Source organism: Hyla sarda, unplaced genomic scaffold (genome assembly GCF_029499605.1).
Source record: "Hyla sarda isolate aHylSar1 unplaced genomic scaffold, aHylSar1.hap1 scaffold_1924, whole genome shotgun sequence".
NCBI lineage: Eukaryota > Metazoa > Chordata > Amphibia > Anura > Hylidae > Hyla > Hyla sarda.
Window position 1 is genome coordinate 1 of NW_026608579.1, and position 27,234 is coordinate 27,234.

Genomic DNA, 27,234 nt, shown 5'->3' on the forward strand with positions numbered 1-27,234 from the left:
CGTCACCATACCCTCCTCCTCCTCGTCACCATACCCCTCCTCATCGTTGTCACCATACTCCTCCTCATCGCCACCATACTCCTCCTCGTCGTCACCATACTCCTCCTCATCATTGTCATCATACTCCTCCCTCATCGTTGTCCACCATACTCCTCCTCATCGTTGTCACCATACTCCTCCTCATCGTTGTCACCATACTCCTCCTCCTCGTCGTCACCATACTCCTCCTCCCTCGTCGTCACCATACTCCTCCTCCTCGTCGTCACCATACTCCTCCTCCTCGTCGTCACCATACTCCTCCTCCTCGTCGTCACCATACTCCTCCTCCTCCTCATCGTCACCATACTCCTCCTCACTCCTCATCGTCACCATACTCCCTCCTCCTCCTCATCGTCACCATAGCTCCTCCTCCTCCTCATCGTCACCATACTCCTCCTCCTCCTCATCGTCACCATACTCCTCCTCCTCCTCATCGTCACCATACTCCTCATCGTTCACCATACTCCTCATCGTCACCATACTCCTCCTCCTCCTCATCGTCACCTATACTCCTTATCGTCACCATACTCCTCCTCCTCATCGTCGCCATACTCCTCCTCCTCATCGTCGCCATACAACTTCTTGTCTTATGTTTTTCAGACTCCAGGGGGCAGCGGTGAAGGCGGGCAGAGAGTGTGAGCGGATTTTGACTGGCAGCGGCTGGAGGGGTGACAGGTGACCACGACCCGCTCCTGACTCTCTTATTTTCTGTCTAGAATCCAGTGGTCGGAAGCTGCGACACAAGCGTGAGTCGGCACCAGGGGAGCACTGTGCACCCTGGAGAGAGGCAAGGCTCTGGGGAAGCGGGCGCGGATGCTCCTCCGGCAGCGGGCGCAGAAATCAGAGCGGGGCACTCTCCCTGCCAGGACTGCGGCAAAACCTTCCTGAACAAGAGGACACTGCGCACTCAACCAGCGCGTGCACACAGACGAGCGCTCATAACATCTGCAACGTGTGCGGCAAGAGCTTCCGGCGGCACACCTCCCTGCTCATCCACGAGCGCATCCACACCGGGGAGGCGGCCATACCAGTGCGCCCAGTGCGGCAAGAGCTTCGTCCAGCGCCAGCACCCTCACCACCCACCTGAAGACCCACACCGGGGAGAAACCCTTCCAGTGCGGCCAGTTGCAGAAAAGGCTTCCGATGGCGGTCCGAGCTGCTGAAACACCAGAAGGTCCACGAGGAGGAGGAGAGACGGTAATGTGTGGGGGGGCTCAGCACTATGCTCAGATGGGGGTTCGTCACAGTGTAGTCTGTAGCACCAGTGTTACCTACACTGATACATTGTAATAAACCCATTAACTCTGTGAACAGGAGTTGGATCTGGTAAATGTTACCATTCACTGACAGCAAGCAGAGATCTATAAGGTAGTGAGAACTGAAATGGCTTTAAGGGTTACTCCACTGGCATGCGTTGGAACATTTAGTTTGTGAACGCTGTGGTCGTGGCCACTCCCCCCTCAATGCAAGTCTATGGGAGGGCGTGGCCAATCCCCCGCAGCATGCACACAGCGTTCGGAACACTGACCAGTGGAGTACCCCTTTTAATAGAAGGCAGAACTTTCCATTGTTCAGTACGGCACATTTACATAGGACTGCAGGTTCAGTGACCCCCGTTTTCTCATCTATAGGGTCTTCTTTCCATGGCCGATCCCCCCTGCAAGAAGGAGAAAGAGAGGCAGCTTCCTAGGTGAGGGGGGGGCGCTGCTTGTCATGTATCCCAACATGCCCCGGGATTGTCATGGGGGGGTTTATGTGCGCGCCCTGGCTGACCCTCATACATCTCCCCTCAGATGATGATTGGAAGGCCATCACCGGCGCCCAGCACAGCGGACAGCCCAATGGGGAGGCCTCGGAGAAGGCGCTGGGCTCGGGCCGCGCACACAACAGACTCTACTCTGCACCCAGTGCGACAAGAGTTTCCTCAGGAGCTCCGACCTGGCGCGGCACCAGCGGAGTCACCTGGGGGAGCGGCCGTTACATCTGCAACCAGTGCGGCAAGTGCTTCAGGCGCAACACGTCACTGCTCATCCACGAGCGCATCCACACACGGGGAGCGGCCATACCAGTGCGCCCAGTGCGGCAAGAGCTTCGTCCAGCGCCAGCACCTCACCACCCACCTGAAGACCCACACCGGGGAAAAAACCCTTCCCATGTATGCCTGATGCGGGAAGAGCTACCGATGGCGGTCCGAGCTGCTGAAACACCAGAGGGTGCACTGCAATGAGGTACGGACCCCCCAGTAATACAGGATAGTGATAGACCCCCCATATAATACAGGACAGTGATAGACCCCCCCCATATAATACAGGACAGTGATAGACCCCCCCATATAATACAGGACAGTGATAGACCCCCCCCCCATATAATACAGGACAGTGATAGACCCCCCATATAATACAGGACAGTGATAGGACCCCCCCCCATATAATACAGGACAGTGATAGACCCCCCCATATAATACAGGACAGTGATAGACCCCCCCCCCCCATATAATACAGGACAGTGATAGACCCCCCCATATAATACAGGATAGTGATAGACCCCCCATATAATACAGGATAGTGATAGACCCCCCCCATATAATACAGGACAGTGATAGACCCCCCCATATAATACAGGATAGTGATAGACCCCCCCCATATAATACAGGACAGTGATAGACCCCCCCATATAATACAGGACAGTGATAGACCCCCCATATAATACAGGATAGTGATAGACCCCCCCCCCATATAATACAGGACAGTGATAGACCCCCCATATAATACAGGACAGTGATAGACCCCCCCCCATATAATACAGGACAGTGATAGACCCCCCCATATAATACAGGATAGTGATAGACCCCCCCCCCATATAATACAGGACAGTGATAGACCCCCCCCATATAATACAGGACGAGTGATAGACCCCCCCATATAATACAGGACAGTGATAGACCCCCCCCCCATATAATACAGGACAGTGATAGACCCCCCCCCAATATAATACAGGACAGTGATAGACCCCCACCATATAATACAGGACAGTGATAGACCCCCCCATATAATACAGGACAGTGATAGACCCCCCCCCATATAATACAGGACAGTGATAGACCCCCCCCCATATATAATACAGGACAGTGATAGACCCCCCCATATAATACAGGATAGTGATTAGACCCCCCCCCATATAATACAGGACAGTGATAGACCCCCCCATATAATACCAGGATAGTGATAGACCCCCCCCCCCATATAATACAGGACAGTGATAGACCCCCCCCATATAATACAGGACAGTGATAGACCCCCCATATAATACAGGACAGTGATAGACACCCCCCCCCATATAATACAGGACAGTGATAGACCCCCCCCCCCCATATAATACAGGACAGTGATAGACCCCCCCCATATAATACAGAACAGTGATAGACCCCCCATATAATACAGGACAGTGATAGACCCCCCCCCCATATAATACAGGACAGTGATAGACCCCCCATATAATACAGGACAGTGATAGACCCCCCCATATAATACAGGATAGTGATAGACCCCCCCCATTATAATACAGGACAGTGATAGACCCCCCCCCATATAATACAGGATAGTGATAGACCCCCCCATATAATACAGGACAGTGATAGACCCCCCCATATAATACAGGACAGTGATAGACCCCCCCATATAATACAGGATAGTGATAGACCCCCCCCCATATAATACAGGACAGTGATAGACCCCCCCCCATATAATACAGGACAGTGATAGACCCCCCCCATATAATATAGGACAGTGATAGACCCCCCCATATAATACAGGACAGTGATAGACCCCCCCCCATATAATACAGGACAGTGATAGGACCCCCCCCAATATAATACAGGAACAGTGATAGACCCCCCCATATAATATAGGACAGTGATAGACCCCCCCCATATAATACAGGACAGTGATAGACCCCCCCCCCCATATAAGACAGGATAGTGATAGACCCCCCCCCCCCATATAATACAGGACAGTGATAGACCCCCCCCCATATAATACAGGACAGTGATAGACCCCCATATACTACAGGACAGTGATAGACCCCCCCCATATAATACAGGACAGTGATAGACCCCCCCATATAATACAGGATAGTGATAGACCCCCCCCCCCCATATAATACACGACAGTGATAGACCCCCCCATATAATACAGAACAGTGATAGACCCCCCCCATATAATACAGGACAGTGATAGACCCCCATATACTACAGGACAGTGATAGACCCCCCCCATATAATACAGGACAGTGATAGACCCCCCCCCCATATAATACAGGACAGTGATAGACCCCCCCCCCCATATAATACAGGACAGTGATAGACCCCCCCCCCCCATATAATACAGGACAGTGATAGACCCCCCCATATAATACAGGACAGTGATAGACCCCCCCATATAATACAGAACAGTTATAGACCCCCCCCATATAATACAGGACAGTGATAGACCCCCCCCCATATAATACAGGACAGTGATAGACCCCCCATAATAATACAGGACAGTGATAGACCCCCCCCCCATATAATACAGGACAGTGATAGACCCCCCCCCATATAATAACAGGACAGTGATAGACCCCCCATATAATACAGGACAGTGACAGACCCCCCCCCCATATAATACAGGACAGTGATAGACCCCCCCATATAATATAGGACAGTGATAGACCCCCCCCCCCCATATAATATAGGACAGTGATAGACCCCCCCCATATAATACATGACAGTGATAGACCCCCCCCATATAATACAGGACAGTGATAGACCCCCCCCCATATAATACAGGACAGTTGATAAGACCCCCCCCATATAATTCAGGACAGTGATAGACCCCCCCCATATAATACAGGACAGTGATAGACCCCCCCCATGTAATACAGGGACAGTGATAGGACCCCCCCCCATATAATACGGGACAGTGATAGCCCCCCCATATAATACAGGACAGTGATAGACCACCCATATAATACAGGACAGTGATAGACCCCCCCCATATAATACAGGACAGTGATAGACCCCCCCCCCATATAATACAGGACAGTGATAGACCACCCATATAATACAGGACAGTGATAGACCCCCCCCCATATAATACAGGACAGTGATAGACCCCCCCCCATATAATACAGGGACAGTGATAGACCCCCCCCCATATAATACAGGACAGTGATAGACCCCCCATATAATACAGGACAGTGACAGACCCCCCCATATAATACAGGACAGTGATAGACCCCCCCATATAATATAGGACAGTGATCGACCCCCCCCATATAATATAGGACAGTGATAGACCCCCCCCCATATAATACAGGACAGTGATAGACCCCCCCCCCCCATGTAATATAGGACAGTGATAGACCCCCCCCCATATAATATAGGACAGTGATAGACCCCCCCCCCATATAATATATGGACAGTGGATAGACCCCCCCCATATAATACAGGACAGTGATAGACCCCCCCCATGTAATACAGGACAGTGATAGACCCCCCCCCATATAATACAGGACAGTGATAGACCCCCCCCCCCATATAATATAGGACAGTGATAGACCCCCCCATATAATACAGGACAGTGATAGACCCCCCCCCATATAATACAGGACAGTGATAGACCCCCCCCCATATAATACAGGACAGTGATAGACCCCCCATATAATACAGGATAGTGATAGACCCCCCCCATATAATACAGGACCAGTGATAGACCCCCCCCCCATATAATACAGGACAGTGATAGACCCCCCCCCCATATAATACAGGACAGTGATAGACCCCCCCCATATAATACAGGACAGTGATAGACCCCCCCCCCCATATAATACAGGACAGTGATAGACCCCCCCCCATATAATACAGGACAGTGATAGACCCCCCCCCCCCATATAATACAGGACAGTGATAGACCCCCCCCCATATAATACAGGACAGTGATAGACCCCCCCCCATATAATACAGGACAGTGATAGACCCCCCCATATAATACAGGACAGTGATAGACCCCCCCATATAATACAGGACAGTGATAGACCCCCCCCCCATATAATACAGGACAGTGATAGACCCCCCCCCCCTATATAATACAGGACAGTGATAGGACCCCCCCCCCATATAATACAGGACAGTGATAGACCCCCCCATATAATACAGGACAGTGATAGACCCCCCCCCCATATAATACAGGACAGTGATAGACCCCCCCCACATATAATACAGGACAGTGATAGACCCCCCCCATATAATACAGGACAGTGATAGACCCCCCCCCCATATAATACAGGACAGTGATAGACCCCCCCCATATAATACAGGAAAGTGATAGACCCCCCCCCCATATAATACAGGACAGTGATAGACCCCCCCCCCATATAATACAGGATAGTGATAGACCCCCCCATATAATACAGGACAGTGATAGACCCCCCCATATAATACAGGACAGTGATAGACCCCCCCCCCATATAATACAGGATAGTGATAGACCCCCCCATATAATACAGGACAGTGATAGACCCCCCCCATATAATACAGACAGTGATAGACCCCCCCATATGATATAGGACAGTGATAGACCCCCCCCCCATATAATATAGGACAGTGATAGACCCCCCCCATATAATAGGACAGTGATAGACCCCCCCCCATATAATACATGACAGTGATAGACCCCCCCCATATAATACATGACAGTGATAGACCCCCCCATATAATACAGGACAGTGATAGACCCCCCCCATATAATTCAGGACAGTGATAGACCCCCTCCCATGTAATACAGGACAGTGATAGGACCCCCCCCCATATAATACGGGACAGTGATAGCCCCCCCCCATATAATACAGGACAGTGATAGACCACCCATATAATACAGGACAGTGATAGACCCCCCCCCCATATAATACAGGACAGTGATAGACCCCCCCCCCCATATAATACAGGACAGTGATAGACCCCCCCCCATATAATACAGGACAGTGATAGACCCCCCCATATAATACAGGAACAGTGATAGACCCCCCCATATAATACAGGACAGTGACAGACCCCCCCATATAATACAGGACAGTGATAGACCCCCCCCATATAATATAGGACAGTGATCGACCCCCCCCCCATATAATATAGGACAGTGATAGACCCCCCCCCCCATATAATACAGGACAGTGATAGACCCCCCCCCCATGTAATATAGGACAGTGATAGACCCCCCCCCATATAATATAGGACAGTGATAGACCCCCCCCCATATAATATAGGACAGTGATAGACCCCCCCCATATAATACAGGACAGTGATAGGACCCCCCCCCATATAATACAGGACAGTGATAGACCCCCCCCCATGTAATACAGGACAGTGATAGACCCCCCCCCATATAATACAGACAGTGATAGACCCCCCCCCCATATAATATAGGACAGTGATAGACCCCCCATATAATACAGGACAGTGATAGACCCCCCCCCATATAATACAGGACAGTGATAGACCCCCCCCCCATATAATACAGGACAGTGATAGACCCCCCATATAATACAGGATAGTGATAGACCCCCCCCCATATAATACAGGACAGTGATAGACCCCCCCCCCATATAATACAGGACAGTGATAGACCCCCCCCCCCCATATAATACAGGACAGTGATAGACCCCCCCCATATAATACAGGACAGTGATAGACCCCCCCCCCTATATAATACAGGACAGTGATAGACCCCCCCATATAATTACAGGACAGTGATAGACCCCCCCCATATAATACAGGACAGTGATAGACCCCCCCCCATATAATACAGGACAGTGATAGACCCCCCCCCTATATAATACAGGACAGTGATAGACCCCCCCCCCATATAATACAGGACAGTGATAGACCCCCCCATATAATATAGGACAGTGATCGACCCCCCCCCCCATATAATAATAGGACAGTGATAGACCCCCCCCCCCATATAATACAGGACAGTGATAGACCCCCCCCCCCCATGTAATATAGGACAGTGATAGACCCCCCCCCATATAATATAGGACAGTGATAGACCCCCCCCCCCCATATAATATAGGACAGTGATAGACCCCCCCCCATATAATACAGGACAGTGATAGACCCCCCCCATGTAATACAGGACAGTGATAGACCCCCCCCCCATATAATACAGGACAGTGATAGACGACCCCCCCCCCCCATATAATATAGGACAGTGATAGACCCCCCCATATAATACAGGGACAGTGATAGACCCCCCCCCATATAATACAGGACAGTGATAGACCCCCCCCATATAATACAGGACAGTGATAGACCCCCCCATATAATACAGGATAGTGATAGACCCCCCCCCATATAATACAGGACAGTGATAGACCCCCCCCCATATAATACAGGACAGTGATAGACCCCCCCCCATATAATACAGGACAGTGATAGACCCCCCCCATATAATACAGGACAGTGATAGACCCCCCCTATATAATACAGGACAGTGATAGACCCCCCCATATAATACAGGACAGTGATAGACCCCCCCATATAATACAGGACAGTGATAGACCCCCCCCATATAATACAGGACAGTGATAGACCCCCCCCCCCTAAATAATACAGGACAGTGATAGACCCCCCCCCATATAATACAGGACAGTGATAGACCCCCCCATATAATACAGGACAGTGATAGACCCCCCCCCCATATAATACAGGACAGTGATAGACCCCCCCCCCCCATATAATACAGGACAGTGATAGACCCCCCCCTCATATAATACAGGACAGTGATAGACCCCCCCCCCCATATAATACAGGACAGTGATAGACCCCCCCCCATATAATACAGGACAGTGATAGACCCCCCCCATATAATACAGGAAAGTGATAGACCCCCCACCCCCATATAATACAGGACAGTGATAGACCCCCCCCCATATAATACAGGATAGTGAATAGACCCCCCATATAATACAGGACAGTGATAGACCCCCCCCATATAATACAGGACAGTGATAGACCCCCCCCCATATAATACAGGATAGTGATAGACCCCCCCATATAATACAGGACAGTGATAGACCCCCCCATATAATACAGGACAGTGATAGACCCCCCCCATATGATATAGGACAGTGATAGACCCCCCCCATATAATACAGGACAGTGATAGACCCCCCCATATAATACAGGACAGTGATAGCCCCCCCCCCCATATAATACAGGACAGTGATAGACCCCCCCCCATATAATACAGGACAGTGATAGACCCCCCCCATATAATACAGGACAGTGATAGACCCCCCCCATATAATACAGGACAGTGATAGCCCCCCCCCATATAATACAGGACAGTGATAGACCCCCCCATATAATACAGGACAGTGATAAACCCCCCCCATATAATACAGGACAGTGATAGACCCCCCCATATAATACAGGACAGTGATAGACCCCCCCCCATATAATACAGGGACAGTGATAGACCCCCCCCATATAATACAGGACAGTGATAGACCCCCCCCATATAATACAGGAAAGTGATAGACCCCCCCCCCCATATAATACAGGACAGTGATAGACCCCCCCCATATAATACAGGACAGTGATAGACCCCCACCCCATATAATACAGGACAGTGATAGACCCCCCCCCATATAATACAGGACAGTGATAGACCCCCCCCATATAATACAGGGACATGTGATAGACCCCCCCATATAATACAGGACAGTGATAGACCCCCCCATATAATACAGGACAGTGATAGCCCCCCCCCCATATAATATAGGACAGTGATAGACCCCCCCCATATAATACAGGACAGTGATAGACCCCCCCCATATAATACAGGACAGTGATAGATCCCCCTCCCCCCATATAATACAGGACAGTGATAGACCCCCCCCCATATAATACAGGACAGTGATAGACCCCCCCCCCCATATAATACAGGACAGTGATAGACCCCCCCATATAATACAGGACAGTGATAGACCCCCCCCATATAATACAGGATAGTGATAGACCCCCCCCCTCCCCCCAATATAATACAGGTCAGACATAGACCCCCCTCCCCCCCCAATATAATACAGGTCAGACATAGACCCCCCCTCCCCCCCCAATATAATACAGGTCAGTGATAGACCCCCCTCCCCCCAGGATAATACAGGTCAGTCATAGACCCCCCCTCCCCCCCAATATAATACAGGACAGTGATAGACCCCCTCTCCCCCCCAATATAATACAGGTCAGTCATAGACCCCCCTCCCCCCAATATAATACAGGCCAGTCATAGACCCCCCTCCCCCCCAATATAATACAGGCCAGACATAGACCCCCCCCTCCCCCCAATATAATACAGGTCAGTCATAGACCCCCCTCCCCCCCCAATATAATACAGGTCAGTCATAGACCCCCCCCTCCCCCCAATATAATACAGGTCAGACATAGACCCCCCTCCCCCAATATAATACAGGACAGTGATAGACCCCCCCTCCCCCCCAATATAATACAGGTCAGTCATAGACCCCCCCTCCCCCCAATATAATACAGGTCAGTCATAGACCCCCCTTCCCCCAATATAATACAGGTCAGACATAGACCCCCCTCCCCCCCAATATAATACAGGTCAGACATAGACCCCCCTCCCCCCAATATAATACAGGCCAGACATAGACCCCCCCTCCCCCCCCAATATAATACAGGACAGTGATAGACCCCCCTCCCCCCCCAATATAATACAGGACAGTGATAGACCCCCCTCCCCCCAATATAATACAGGTCAGTCATAGACCCCCCCCTCCCCCCAATATAATACAGGTCAGTCATAGACCCCCCTCCCCCACCAATATAATACAGGTCAGTCATAGACCCCCCCTCCCCCCAATATAATACAGGACAGTGATAGACCCCCCTCCCCCCAATATAATACAGGTCAGTCATAGACCCCCCCTGGTGTAGTGATGTCACATTGTGGGCGGTCCCTTGTGTTTCAGGCCTCGGTATCCTTTGATGATGTTGCGGTGTGTTTCTCGGAGGAGTGGAAGGATCTGGAGGATTGGCAGAAGGATCTGTACCGGAACATGATGAAGGAGAGCGCCGACTCCCTGATGTCTCTGGGTGAGTGACACCGCCCTCTGCTGGTGAGACAGGCGTATTCATCTGTGACTGCGTGATAGTGTCATCTGTGACCTGTAGGGGGAGCTCACACCTGACATCTGGGGAGATCAGCACAATGTTACCTGCCAGACATGATCAGCTGTCACCCTAATCGTGATACTGCCGCACCTCACCACCACCATAATCATGTGATACTGCCGCACCTCACCACCACCATAATCATGTGATACTGCCACACCTCACCACCACCATAATTATGTGATACTGCCGCACCTCACCACCACCATAATCATGTGATACTGCCGCACCTCACCACCACCCTAATCCTGTGATACTGCCGCACCTCACCACCACCATAATCATGTGATACTGCTACACCTCACCACCACCATAATCATGTGACACTGCCGTACCTCACCACCACCATAATCATGTGATACTGCCGCACCTCACCCACCACCATAATCCTGTGATACTGCCGCACCTCACCACCACCATAATCCTGTGATACTGCCGCACCTCACCCACCAACCATAATCCTGTGATACTGCTACACCTCACCACCACCATAATCATGTGACACTGCCGTTACCTCACCACCACCATAATCATGTGATACTGCCGCACCTCACCACCACCATAATCCTGTGATACTGCCGCACCTCACCACCACCATAATCCTGTGATACTGCCGCACCTCACCACCACCATAATCATGTGATACTGCCACACCTCACCACCACCATAATCATGTGATACTGCCGTACCTCACCACCACCATAATCATGTGATACTGCCGTACCTCACCACCACCCTAATCCTTTGATACTGCTGCACCTCACCACCACCCTAATCCTGTGATACTGCCGCACCTCACCACCACCATAATCGTGATACTGCCGCACCTCACCACCACCATAATCGTGATACTGCCTCACCTCACACCACCATAATCATGTGATACTGCCGCACTCTCACCACCACCATAATCATGTGATAGTGCCGAACCTCACCACCACCACCACAATCCTGTGATACTGCCGCACCTCACCACCACCATAATCCTGTGATACTGCCGCACCTCACCACCACCATAATCATGTGATACTGCCGCACCTCACCACCACCATAATCATGTGATACTGCCGCACCTCACCGCCATCATAATCATGTGATACTGCCACACCTCACCACCACCATAATCATGTGATACTGCCGCACCTCACCACCATAATCATGTGATACTGCCGCACCTCACCACCACCATAATAATGTGATACTGCCGCACCTCACCACCACCATAATCATGTGATACTGCCGCACCTCACCACCACCATAATCATGTGATAGTGCCGCACCTCACCACCACCATAATCATGTGATACTGCCGCACCTCACCACCACCATAATCCTGTTATACTACCGCACCTCACCACCACCGTAATCATGTGATACTGCCGCACCTCACCACCACCGTAATCATGTGATACTGCCGCACCTCAGCACCACCACCATAATCATGTGATACTGCCGCACCTCACCACCACCATAATCATGTGATACTGCCACACCTCACCACCACCATAATCCTGTGATACTGCTGCACCTCACCACTACCATAATCATGTGATACTGCCGCACCTCACCACCACCATAATCCTGTGATACTGTTGCACCTTACCACCACCATAATCATGTGATACTGCCGCACCTCACCACCACCATAATCCTGTGATACTGCCGCACCTCACCACCACCACCATAATCATGTGATACTGCCGCACCTCACCACCACCATAATCATGTGATACTGCCGCACCTCACCACCACCATAATCCTGTGATACTGCCGCACCTCACCACCACCATAATCATGTGATACTGCCGCACCTCACCGCCATAATCATGTGATACTGCCGCACCTCACCACCACCACCATAATCATGTGATACTGCCGACCTCACCACCACCATAATCATGTGATACTGCCGCACCTCACCACCACCACCATAATCATGTGATACTGCCGCACCTCCCCACCACCACAATCATGTGATATTGCCGCACCTCACCACCACCTCCATAATCATGTGATACTGCCGCACCTCACCACCACCATAATCATGTTGATACTGCCGCACCTCACCGCTATAATCCTGTGAATACTGCGCACCTCACCACTACCATAATCATGTGATACTGCCGCACCTCACCACCACCATAATCATGTGATACTGCCGCACCTCACCACCACCATAATCATGTGATACTGCCGCACCTCACCACCACCTTAATCATGTGATACTGCCGCACCTCACCACCACCATAATCATGTGATTCTGCCGCACCTCACCACCACCATAATCCTGTGATTCTGCCGCACCTCACCACCACCATAATCCTGTGATACTGCCGCACCTCACCACCACCATAATCATGTGATACTGCCGCACCTCACCACCACCATAATCATGTGATACTGCCGCACCTCACCACCACCATAATCCTGTGATACTGCCGCACCTCACCACCACCATAATCCTGTGATACTGCCGCACCTCAGCACCACCATAATCCTGTGATACTGCCGCACCTCAGCACCACCTTAATCATGTGATACTGCCGCACCTCACCACCACCATAATCATGTGATTCTGCCGCACCTCACCACCACCATAATCCTGTGATACTGTTTGCACCTTACCACCACCATAATCATGTGATACTGCCGCACCTCACCACCACCATAATCATGTGATACTGCCGCACCTCACCGCCATAATCATGTGATACTGCGCACCTCACCACCACCACCATAATCATGTGATACTGCCGCACCTCACCACCACCATAACCATGTGATACTGCCGCACCTCACCACCACCACCATAATCATGTGATACTGCCGCACCTCCCCACCACCACAATCATGTGATATTGCTGCACCTCACCACCACCTCCATAATCATGTGATACTGCCGCACCTCACCACCACCATAATCATGTGATACTGCCGCACCTCACCGCTATAATCCTGTGATACTGCCGCACCTCACCACTACCATAATCATGTGATACTGCCGCACCTCACCACCACCATAATCATGTGATACTGCCGCACCTCACCACCACCATAATCATGTGATACTGCCGCACCTCACCACCACCATAATCATGTGATACTGCCGCACCTCACCACCACCATAATCCTGTGATTCTGCCGCACCTCACCACCACCATAATCCTGTGATTCTGCCGCACCTCACCACCACCATAATCATGTGATACTGCCGCACCTCACCACCACCATAATCATGTGATACTGCCGCACCTCACCACCACCATAATCATGTGATTCTGCCGCACCTCACCACCACCATAATCCTGTGATACTGTTGCACCTTACCACCACCATAATCATGTGATACTGCCGCACCTCACCACCACCATAATCCTGTGATACTGCCGCACCTCACCACCACCACCATAATCATGTGATACTGCCGCACCTCACCACCACCATAATCATGTGATACTGCCGCACCTCACCACCACCATAATCCTGTGATACTGCCGCACCTCACCACCACCATAATCATGTGATACTGCCGCACCTCACCGCCATAATCATGTGATACTGCCGCACCTCACCACCACCACCATAATCATGTGATACTGCCGCACCTCACCACCACCATAATCATGTGATACTGCCGCACCTCACCACCACCATAATCATGTGATACTGCCGCACCTCACCACCACCATAATCCTGTGATACTGCCGCACCTCACCACCACCATAATCCTGTGATACTGCCGCACCTCAGCACCACCTTAATCATGTGATACTGCCGCACCTCACCACCACCATAATCATGTGATTCTGCCGCACCTCACCACCACCATAATCCTGTGATACTGTTGCACCTTACCACCACCATAATCATGTGATACTGCCGCACCTCACCACCACCATAATCCTGTGATACTGCCGCACCTCACCACCACCATAATCATGTGATACTGCCGCACCTCACCGCCATAATCATGTGATACTGCCGCACCTCACCACCACCACCATAATCATGTGATACTGCCGCACCTCACCACCACCATAACCATGTGATACTGCCGCACCTCACCACCACCACCATAATCATGTGATACTGCCGCACCTCCCCACCACCACAATCATGTGATATTGCTGCACCTCACCACCACCTCCATAATCATGTGATACTGCCGCACCTCACCACCACCATAATCATGTGATACTGCCGCACCTCACCGCTATAATCCTGTGATACTGCCGCACCTCACCACTACCATAATCATGTGATACTGCCGCACCTCACCACCACCATAATCATGTGATACTGCCGCACCTCACCACCACCATAATCATGTGATACTGCCGCACCTCACCACCACCATAATCATGTGATACTGCCGCACCTCACCACCACCATAATCCTGTGATTCTGCCACACCTCACCACCACCATAATCCTGTGATTCTGCCGCACCTCACCACCACCATAATCATGTGATACTGCCGCACCTCACCACCACCATAATCATGTGATACTGCCGCACCTCACCACCACCATAATCATGTGATACTGCCGCACCTCACCACCACCATAATCCTGTGATACTGCCGCACCTCACCACCACCTTAATCATGTGATACTGCCGCACCTCACCACCACCATAATCATGTGATTCTGCCGCACCTCACCACCACCATAATCATGTGATTCTGCCGCACCTCACCACCACCATAATCCTGTGATACTGTTGCACCTTACCACCACCATAATCATGTGATACTGCCGCACCTCACCACCACCATAATCCTGTGATACTGCCGCACCTCACCACCACCACCATAATCATGTGATACTGCCGCACCTCACCACCACCATAATCATGTGATACTGCCGCACCTCACCACCACCATAATCCTGTGATACTGCCGCACCTCACCACCACCATAATCATGTGATACTGCCGCACCTCACCGCCATAATCATGTGATACTGCCGCACCTCACCACCACCACCATAATCATGTGATACTGCCGCACCTCACCACCACCATAATCATGTGATACTGCCGCACCTCACCACCACCACCATAATCATTTGATACTGCCGCATCTCCCCACCACCACAATCATGTGATATTGCCGCACCTCACCACCACCACCATAATCATGTGATACTGCCGCACCTCACCACCACCATAATCATGTGATACTGCCGCACCTCAAAGCTATAATCCTGTGATACTGCCGCACCTCACCACTACCATAATCATGTGATACTGCCGCACCTCACCACCACCATAATCATGTGATACTGCCGCACCTCACCACCACCATAATCCTGTGATACTGCCGCACCTCACCCCCACCTTAATCATGTGATACTGCCGCACCTCACCACCACCATAATCATGTGATTCTGCCGCACCTCACCACCACCATAATCCTGTGATTCTGCCGCACTTCACCACCACCATAATCCTGTGATACTGCCGCACCTCACCACCACCATAATCATGTGATACTGCCGCACCTCACCACCACCATAATCATGTGATATTGCCGCACCTCACCACCACCATAATCCTGTGATACTGCCGCACCTCACCACCACCTTAATCATGTGATACTGCCGCACCTCACCACCACCATAATCATGTGATTCTGCCGCACCTCACCACCACCATAATCCTGTGATTCTGCCGCACCTCACCACCACCATAATCCTGTGATACTGCCGCACCTCACCACCACCATATTCATGTGATACTGCCACACCTCACCACCACCATAATCCTGTGATACTGCCGCACCTCACCACCACCATAATCCTGTGATACTGCCGCACCTCACCACCACCATAATCCTGTGATACTGCCACACCTCACCACCATAATCATGTGATACTGCCGCACCTCACCACCACCATAATCCTGTGACACTGCCACACCTCACCACCACCATAATCATGTGATACTGCCGCACCTCACCACCACCATAATCATGTGATACTGCCGCACCTCACCACCACCATAATCATGTGATACTGCCGCACCTCACCACCACCATAATCATGTGATACTGCCGCACCTCACCACCACCATAATCATGTGATACTGCCGCACCTCACCACCACCATAATCATGTGATACTGCCGCACCTCACCACCACCCTAATCCTGTGATACTGCCGCACCTCACCACCACCATAATCATGTGATACTGCTACACCTCACCACCACCTTAATCATGTGATACTGCCACACCTCACCACCATCATAATCCTGTTATACTGCCGCACCTCCCCTCCACCATAATCATGTGATACTGCCGCACCTCACCACCACCATAATCCTGTGATACTGCCGCACCTCACCACCACCATAATCCTGTGATACTGCCGCACCTCACCACCACCATAATCCTTTGATACTGCCGCACCTCACCTCCACCATAATCATGTGATACTGCCGCACCTCGCCACCACCATAATCATGTGATACTGCCGCACCTCACCACCACCATAATCATGTGACACTGCCGTACCTCACCACCACCATAATCATGTGATACTGCCGTACCTCACCACCACCATAATCATGTGATACTGCCGTACCTCACCACCACCCTAATCCTTTGATACTGCCGCACCTCACCACCACCCTAATCCTGTGATACTGCCGCACCTCACCACCACCATAATCGTGATACTGCCGCACCTCACACCACCATAATCATGTGATACTGCCGAACCTCACCACCACCACAATCCTGTGATACTGCCGCACCTCACCACCACCATAATCCTGTGATACTGCCGCACCTCACCACCATAATCATGTGATACTGCCGCACCTCACCACTACCATAATCATGTGATACTGCCGCACCTCACCACCACCATAATCATGTGATACTGCCGCACCTCACCACCACCATAATCATGTGATACTGCCGCACCTCACCACCACCATAATCATGTGATACTGCCGCACCTCACCACCACCACCATAATCATGTGATGCTGCCGCACCTCACCACCACCACCATAATCATGTGATACTGCCGCACCTCACCTCCACCATAATCATGTGATACTGCTGCACCTCACCACCACCATAATCATGTGATACTGCCGCACCTCACCACCACCATAATCATGTGATACTGCCGCACCTCACCACCACCATAATCCTGTGATACTGCCGCACCTCACCACCACCATAATCCTGTGATACTGCCACACCTCACCACCATAATCATGTGATACTGCCGCACCTCACCACCACCATAATCCTGTGATTCTGCCACACCTCACCACCGCCATAATCATGTGATACTGCCGCACCTCACCACCACCATAATCATGTGATACTGCCGCACCTCACCACCACCATAATCATGTAATACTACCGCACCTCACCACCACCATAATCATGTGATACTGCCGCACCTCACCACCACCATAATCATGTGATACTGCCGCACCTCACCACCACCATAATCATGTGATACTGCCGCACCTCACCACCACCCTAATCCTGTGATACTGCCGCACCTCACCACCACCATAATCATGTGATACTGCCACACCTCACCACCACCATAATCATGTGATACTGCCACACCTCACCACCACCATAATCCTGTGATACTGCCGCACCTCACCACCACCATAATCCTGTGATACTGCCGCACCTCACCACCACCATAATCCTTTGATACTGCCGCACCTCACCACCACCATAATTCTGTTATACTGCCGCACCTCACCACCACCATAATTCTGTTATACTGCCGCACCTCACCACCACCATAATCGTGATACTGCCGCACCTCACCACCACCATAATCATGTGATACTGCCACACCTCACCACCACCATAATCCTGTTATACTGCCGCACCTCACCTCCACCATAATCATGTGATACTGCCGCACCTCACCACCACCATAATCATGTGATACTGCCGCACCTCACCACCACCATAATCATGTGATACTGCCGCACCTCACCACCACCATAATCCTGTTATACTGCCGCACCTCACCACCACCATAATCATGTGATACTGCCGCACCTCACCACCACCATAATCATGTGATACTGCCGCACCTCAGCACCACCATAATCATGTGATACTGCCGCACCTCAGCACCACCATAATCATGTGATACTGCCGCACCTCACCGCCACCATAATCATGTGATACTACCGCACCTCACCGCCATCATAATCATGTGATACTGCCGCACCTCACCACCACCACCATAATCATGTGATACTGCCGCACCTCACCACCACCATAATCATGTGATACTGCCACACTTATCTTCCAGTCATCTTCAGAGCTGCAGTTGCTATTCTGCTGTTACATCATGTCTTATTCTCCAGAGCTGCACTCACTATTCTGCTGTTACATCACGTCTTATCCACCAGAGCTGCACTCTCTATTCTGCTGTTACATCATGTCTTATCCTCCAGAGCTGCACTCACTATTCTGCTGTTACATCCTGTCTTATCCTCCAGAGCTTCACTCACTATTCTGCTGTTACATCATGTCTTATCCTCCAGAGCTGCACTCACTATTCTGCTGTTACATCATGTCTTATCCACCAGAGCTGCACTCTCTATTCTGCTGTTACATCATGTCTTATCCTCCAGAGCTGCACTCACTATTCTGCTGTTACATCCTGTCTTATCCTCCAGAGCTTCACTCACTATTCTGCTGTTACAAAATGTCTTTTCCAACAGAGCTGCACTCACTATTCTGCTGTTACATCATGTCAGATCGCAGGGGGTCATATGTGCATTCATTGTCTTTTGAGAACAGCGTTTGGATGTCTCCATCAGCTCCGTAGGCAATGAATGCAGAGGTGGTGACAGCAACTCAGGAGATCGTGGAGGGTCCCAGTAGTCAGACCCCCAGCAATCCTATCCTGTTGTCACCCAGAATACCCCTTTATTTAATATATGATAGAACTGGGTGTGACTGGAGTATTCCTCTGTAGCTCTGGGTGTGACTGGAGTATTCCTCTGTAGCTCTGGGTGTGACTGGAGTATTCCTCTGTAGCTCTGGATCTGTAGGGGATCTGTATACTGGTGAGTAGACGCTGTATAGCCCGGGCGGATGGTTATATGACAGGATGTTTCTGGAATATTACTCTGTATACTGGTGAGTAGACGCTGTATAGCCCGGGCGGATGGTTATATGACAGGATGTTTCTGGAGTATTACCCTGTATACTGGTGAGTAGACGCTGTATAGCCCAGGCGGATGGTTATATGACAGGATGTTTCTGGGGTATTACTCTGTATACTGGTGAGTAGATGCTGTATAGCCCGGGCGGATGGTTATATGACGGATGTTTCTGGAGTATTACCCTGTATACTGGTGAGTAGACGCTGTATAGCCCAGGCGGATGGTTATATGACAGGATGTTTCTGGAGTATTACTCTGTATACTGGTGAGTAGACGCTGTATAGCCCGGGCGGATGGTTATATGACGGATGTTTCTGAGGTATTACCCTGTATATTGGTGAGTAGACGCTGTATAGCCCGGGCGGATGGTTATATGATGGGATGTTTCTGGAGTATTACCCTGTATACTGGTGAGTAGACGCTGTATAGCCCGGGCGGATGGTTATATGACGGATGTTTCTGGGGTATTACTCTGTATACTGGTGAGTAGACGCTGTATAGCCCGGGCGGATGGTTATGACGGGATGTTTCTGGAGTATTACCCTGTATACTGGTGAGTAGACGCTGTATACCCTGGGCGGATGGTTATATGATGGGATGTTTCTGGATTATTACTCTGTATACTGGTGAGTAGACGCTGTATACCCTGGGCGGATGGTTATATGACGGGATGTTTCTGGAATATTACTCTGTATACTGGTGAGTAGACGCTGTATAGCCCGGGCGGATAGTTATATGACGGATGTTTCTGGAGTATTACCCTGTATACTGGTGAGTAGACGCTGTATAGCCCGGGCGGATGGTTATATGACAGGATGTTTCTGGAGTATTACCCTGTATACTGGTGAGTAGACGCTGTATAACCCGGGCGGATGGTTATATGACGGGATGTTTCTGGAAAATTACTCTGTATACTGGTGAGTAGACGCTGTATAGCCCGGGCGGATGGTTATATGACGGGATGTTTCTGGAAAATTACTCTGTATACTGGTGAGTAGACGCTGTATAGCCCGGGCGGATGGTTATATGACGGGATGTTTCTGGAGTATTACCCTGTATACTGGTGAGTAGACGCTGTATAGCCCGGGCGGATGGTTATATGACGGGATGTTTCTGGAGTATTACCCTGTATACTGGTGAGTAGACGCTGTATACCCTGGGCGGATGGTGATATGACAGGATGTTTCTGGAGTATTACCCTGTATACTGGTGAGTAGACGCTGTGTAGCCCGGGCGGATAGTTATATGACGGGATGTTTCTGGAATATTACTCTGTATACTGGTGAGTAGACGCTGTATACCCTGGGCGGATGGTTATATGACAGGATGTTTCTGGAGTATTACCCTGTATACTGGTGAGTAGACGCTGTATAGCCCGGGCGGATGGTTATATGACGGATGTTTCTGGGGTATTACCCTGTATACTGGTAAGTAGACGCTGTATAGCCCGGGCGGATGGTTATATGACGGATGTTTCTGGAATATTACTCTGTATACTGGTGAGTAGACGCTGTATAGCCTGGGCGGATAGTTATATGACGGGATGTTTCTGGAGTATTACCCTGTATACTGGTGAGTAGACGCTGTATACCCTGGGCGGATGGTTATATGACGGGATGTTTCTGGAGTATTACCCTGTATACTGGTGAGTAGACGCTGTATAGCCCGGGCGGATGGTTATATGACAGGATGTTTCTGGAGTATTACCCTGTATACTGGTGAGTAGACGCTGTATAGCCCGGGCGGATGGTTATATGACAGGATGTTTCTGGAGTATTACTCTGTATACTGGTGAATAGACGCTGTATAGCCCGGGCGGATGGTTATATGACGGGATGTTTCTGGAGTATTACCCTGTATACTGGTGAGTAGACGCTGTATACCCTGGGCGGATGGTTATATGACGGGATGTTTCTGGAGTATTACTCTGTATACTGGTGAGTAGACGCTGTATAGCCCGGGCGGATGGTTATATGACAGGATGTTTCTGGAGTATTACTCTGTATACTGGTGAATAGACGCTGTATAGCCCGAGCGGATGGTTATATGACAGGATGTTTCTGGAGTATTACCCTGTATACTGGTGAGTAGACGCTGTATAGCCCGGGCGGATGGTTATATGACGGGATGTTTCTGGAGTATTACCCTGTATACTGGTGAGTAGACGCTGTATACCCTGGGCGGATGGTTATATGACGGGATGTTTCTGGAGTATTACTCTGTATACTGGTGAGTAGACGCTGTATAGCCCGGGCGGATGGTTATATGACAGGATGTTTCTGGAGTATTACTCTGTATACTGGTGAATAGACGCTGTATAGCCCGAGCGGATGGTTATATGACGGGATGTTTCTGGAGTATTACCCTGTATACTGGTGAGTAGACGCTGTATAGCCCGGGCGGATGGTTATATGACAGGATGTTTCTGGAGTATTACCCTGTATACTGGTGAGTAGACGCTGTATAGCCCGGGCGGATGGTTATATGACAGGATGTTTCTGGAGTATTACTCTGTATACTGGTGAATAGACGCTGTATAGCCCGGGCGGATGGTTATATGACGGGATGTTTCTGGAGTATTACCCTGTATACTGGTGAGTAGACGCTGTATACCCTGGGCGGATGGTTATATGACGGGATGTTTCTGGAGTATTACTCTGTATACTGGTGAGTAGACGCTGTATAGCCCGGGCGGATGGTTATATGACAGGATGTTTCTGGAGTATTACTCTGTATACTGGTGAATAGACGCTGTATAGCCCGAGCGGATGGTTATATGACGGGATGTTTCTGGAGTATTACCCTGTATACTGGTGAGTAGACGCTGTATAGCCCGGGCGGATAGTTATATGACGGGATGTTTCTGGAGTATTACCCTGTATACTGGTGAGTAGACGCTGTATAGCCCGGGCGGATAGTTATATGACGGGATGTTTCTGGAATATTACTCTGTATACTGGTGAGTAGACGCTGTATACCCTGGGCGGATGGTTATATGACAGGATGTTTCTGAGGTATTACTCTGTATACTGGTGAGTAGACGCTGTATAGCCCGGGCGTATGGTTATATGACGGATGTTTCTGAGGTATTACTCTGTATACTGGTGAGTAGACGCTGTATAACCCGGGCGGATGGTTATATGACGGGATGTTTCTGGAGTATTACCCTGTATACTGGTGAGTAGACGCTGTATAGCCCGGGCGGATAGTTATATGACGGGATGTTTCTGGAGTATTACCCTGTATACTGGTGAGTAGACGCTGTATAGCCCGGGCGGATGGTTATATGACGGGATGTTTCTGGAGTATTACCCTGTATACTGGTGAGTAGACGCTGTATAGCCCGGGCGGATGGTTATATGACGGGATGTTTCTGGAGTATTAGCCTGTATACTGGTGAGTAGACGCTGTATAGCCCGGGCGGATGGTTATATGACGGGATGTTTCTGGAGTATTACTCTGTATACTGGTGAGTAGACGCTGTATAGCCCGGGCAGATGGTTATATGACAGGATGTTTCTGGAGTATTACCCTGTATACTGGTGAGTAGACGCTGTATAGCCCGGGCGGATAGTTATATGACGGGATGTTTCTGGAGTATTACCCTGTATACTGGTGGGTAGACGCTGTATAGCCCGGGCGGATGGTTATATGACAGGATGTTTCTGGAGTATTACCCTGTATACTGATGAGTAGACGCTGTATAGCCCGGGCGGATAGTTATATGACGGGATGTTTCTGGGGTATTACTCTGTATACTGGTGAGTAGACGCTGTATAGCCCGGGCGGATAGTTATATGACGGGATGTTTCTGGAGTATTACCCTGTATACTGGTGAGTAGACGCTGTATACCCTGGGCGGATGGTTATATGACAAGATGTTTCTGGAGTATTACCCTGTATACTGGTGAGTAGACGCTGTATAGCCCGGGTGGATGGTTATATGACAGGATGTTTCTGGAGTATTACCCTGTATACTGGTGAGTAGACGCTGTATAGCCCGGGCGGATAGTTATATGACGGAATGTTTCTGGAATATTACTCTGTATACTGGTGAGTAGACGCTGTATAACCCGGGCGGATGGTTATATGACGGGATGTTTCTGGAATATTACTCTGTATACTGGTGAGTAGACGCTTTATAGCCCGGGCGGATGGTTATATGACGGATGTTTCTGGGGTATTACTCTGTATACTGGTGAGTAGACGCTGTATAGCCTGGGCGGATAGTTATATGACGGGATGTTTCTGGAGTATTACCCTGTATACTGGTGAGTAGACGCTGTATACCCTGGGCGGATGGTTATATGACGGGATGTTTCTGGAATATTACTCTGTATACTGGTGAGTAGACGCTGTATAGCCCGGGCGTATGGTTATATGACGGATGTTTCTGAGGTATTACTCTGTATACTGGTGAGTAGACGCTGTATAACCCGGGCGGATGGTTATATGACGGGATGTTTCTGGAGTATTACCCTGTATACTGGTGAGTAGACGCTGTATAGCCCGGGCGGATAGTTATATGACGGATGTTTCTGAGGTATTACCCTGTATACTGGTGAGTAGACGCTGTATAGCCCAGGCGGATGGTTATATGACGGATGTTTCTGGAGTATTACCCTGTATAGTATACTGGTGAGTAGACGCTGTATAGCCCGGGCGGATGGTTATATGACAGGATGTTTCTGGAATATTACTCTGTATACTGGTGAGTAGACGCTGTATAGCCCGGGCGGATGGTGATATGACAGGATGTTTCTGGAGTATTAACCTGTATACTGGTGAGTAGACGCTGTATAGCCCGGGCGGATGGTTATATGACGGGATGTTTCTGGAGTATTACCCTGTATACTGGTGAGTAGACGCTGTATACCCTGGGCGGATGGTTATATGACGGGATGTTTCTGGAGTATTACCCTGTATACTGGTGAGTAGACGCTGTATAGCCCGGGCGTATGGTTATATGACAGGATGTTTCTGGAGTATTACCCTGTATACTGGTGAGTAGACGCTGTATAGCCCGGGCGGATGGTTATATGACAGGATGTTTCTGAGGTATTACCCTGTATACTGGTGAGTAGACTCTGTATAGCCCGGGCGGATAGTTATATGACGGGATGTTTCTGGAGTATTACCCTGTATACTGGTGAGTAGACGCTGTATAGCCCGGGCGGATGGTTATATGACGGATGTTTCTGGGGTATTACTCTGTATACTGGTGAGTAGACTCTGTATAGCCCGGGCGGATAGTTATATGACGGGATGTTTCTGGAGTATTACCCTGTATACTGGTGAGTAGACGCTGTATACCCTGGGCGGATGGTTATATGACGAGATGTTTCTGGAGTATTACCCTGTATACTGGTGAGTAGACGCTGTATAGCCCGGGTGGATGGTTATATGACAGGATGTTTCTGGAGTATTACCCTGTATACTGGTGAGTAGACGCTTTATAGCCCGGGCGGATGGTTATATGACGGGATGTTTCTGGAGTATTACCCTGTATACTGGTGAGTAGACGCTGTATAGCCCGGGCGGATGGTTATATGACAGGATGTTTCTGGAGTATTACTCTGTATACTGGTGAGTAGACGCTGTATAGCCCGGGCGGATGGTGATATGACAGGATGTTTCTGGAGTATTACCCTGTATACTGGTGAGTAGACGCTGTATAGCCCGGGCGGATGATTATATGACGGGATGTTTCTGGAGTATTACCCTGTATACTGGTGAGTAGACGCTGTATAGCCCGGGCGGATGGTTATATGACGGATGTTTCTGAGGTATTACTCTGTATACTGGTGAGTAGACGCTGTATAACCCGGGCGGATGGTTATATGACGGGATGTTTCTGGAGTATTAGCCTGTATACTGGTGAGTAGACGCTGTATAGCCCGGGCGGATGGTGATATGACAGGATGTTTCTGGAGTATTACCCTGTATACTGGTGAGTAGACGCTGTATAGCCCGGGCGGATAGTTATATGACGGATGTTTCTGAGGTATTACCCTGTATACTGGTGAGTAGACGCTGTATAGCCCGGGCGGATGGTTATATGACGGGATGTTTCTGGAGTATTACCCTGTATACTGGTGAGTAGACGCTGTATAGCCCGGGCGGATGGTTATATGACGGGATGTTTCTGGAGTATTACCCTGTATACTGGTGAGTAGACGCTGTATAGCCCGGGCGGATGGTTATATGACGGATGTTTCTGAAGTATTACTCTGTATACTGGTGAGTAGACGCTGTATACCCTGGGCGGATGGTTATTTGACGGGATGTTTCTGGAATATTACTCTGTATACTGGTGAGTAGACGCTGTATAGCCCGGGCGGATGGTTATATGACGGATGTTTCTGGAGTATTACCCTGTATACTGGTGAGTAGACGCTGTATAGCCCGGGCAGAAGGTTATATGACGGGATGTTTCTGGAATATTACTCTGTATACTGGTGAGTAGACGCTGTGTAGCCCGGGCGGATAGTTATATGACGGAATGTTTCTGGAATATTACTCTGTATACTGGTGAGTAGACGCTGTATAGCCCGGGCGGATGGTTATATGACAGGATGTTTCTGGAGTATTAACCTGTATACTGGTGAGTAGACGCTGTATAGCCCGGGCGGATGGTTATATGACGGGATGTTTCTGGAGTATTACCCTGTATACTGGTGAGTAGACGCTGTATAGCCCGGGCGGATGGTTAAATGACGGGATGTTTCTGGAGTATTACCCTGTATACTGGTGAGTAGACGCTGTATAGCCCGGGCGGATGGTTATATGACAG

General features: G+C 50.1%; 1 protein-coding gene across 2 annotated transcripts in view; it reads left to right on the forward strand.

Annotated features, from left to right (window-relative positions):
• Nucleotides 1–1,817: 1,817 nt before the first annotated feature.
• Nucleotides 1,818–27,234, forward strand: part of LOC130316209 (zinc finger protein ZFP2-like) — a 30,680-nt gene continuing 5,263 nt past the window's right edge. For both annotated transcript variants that reach the window (XM_056552783.1, XM_056552784.1), the window contains exons 1-2: nt 1,818–2,267; nt 11,068–11,191. In XM_056552783.1, coding sequence (XP_056408758.1) covers nt 11,155–11,191 — 37 coding nt within the window. In that variant the 5' untranslated portion in view covers nt 1,818–2,267; nt 11,068–11,154. The remainder of the gene's footprint in view (nt 2,268–11,067; nt 11,192–27,234) is intronic.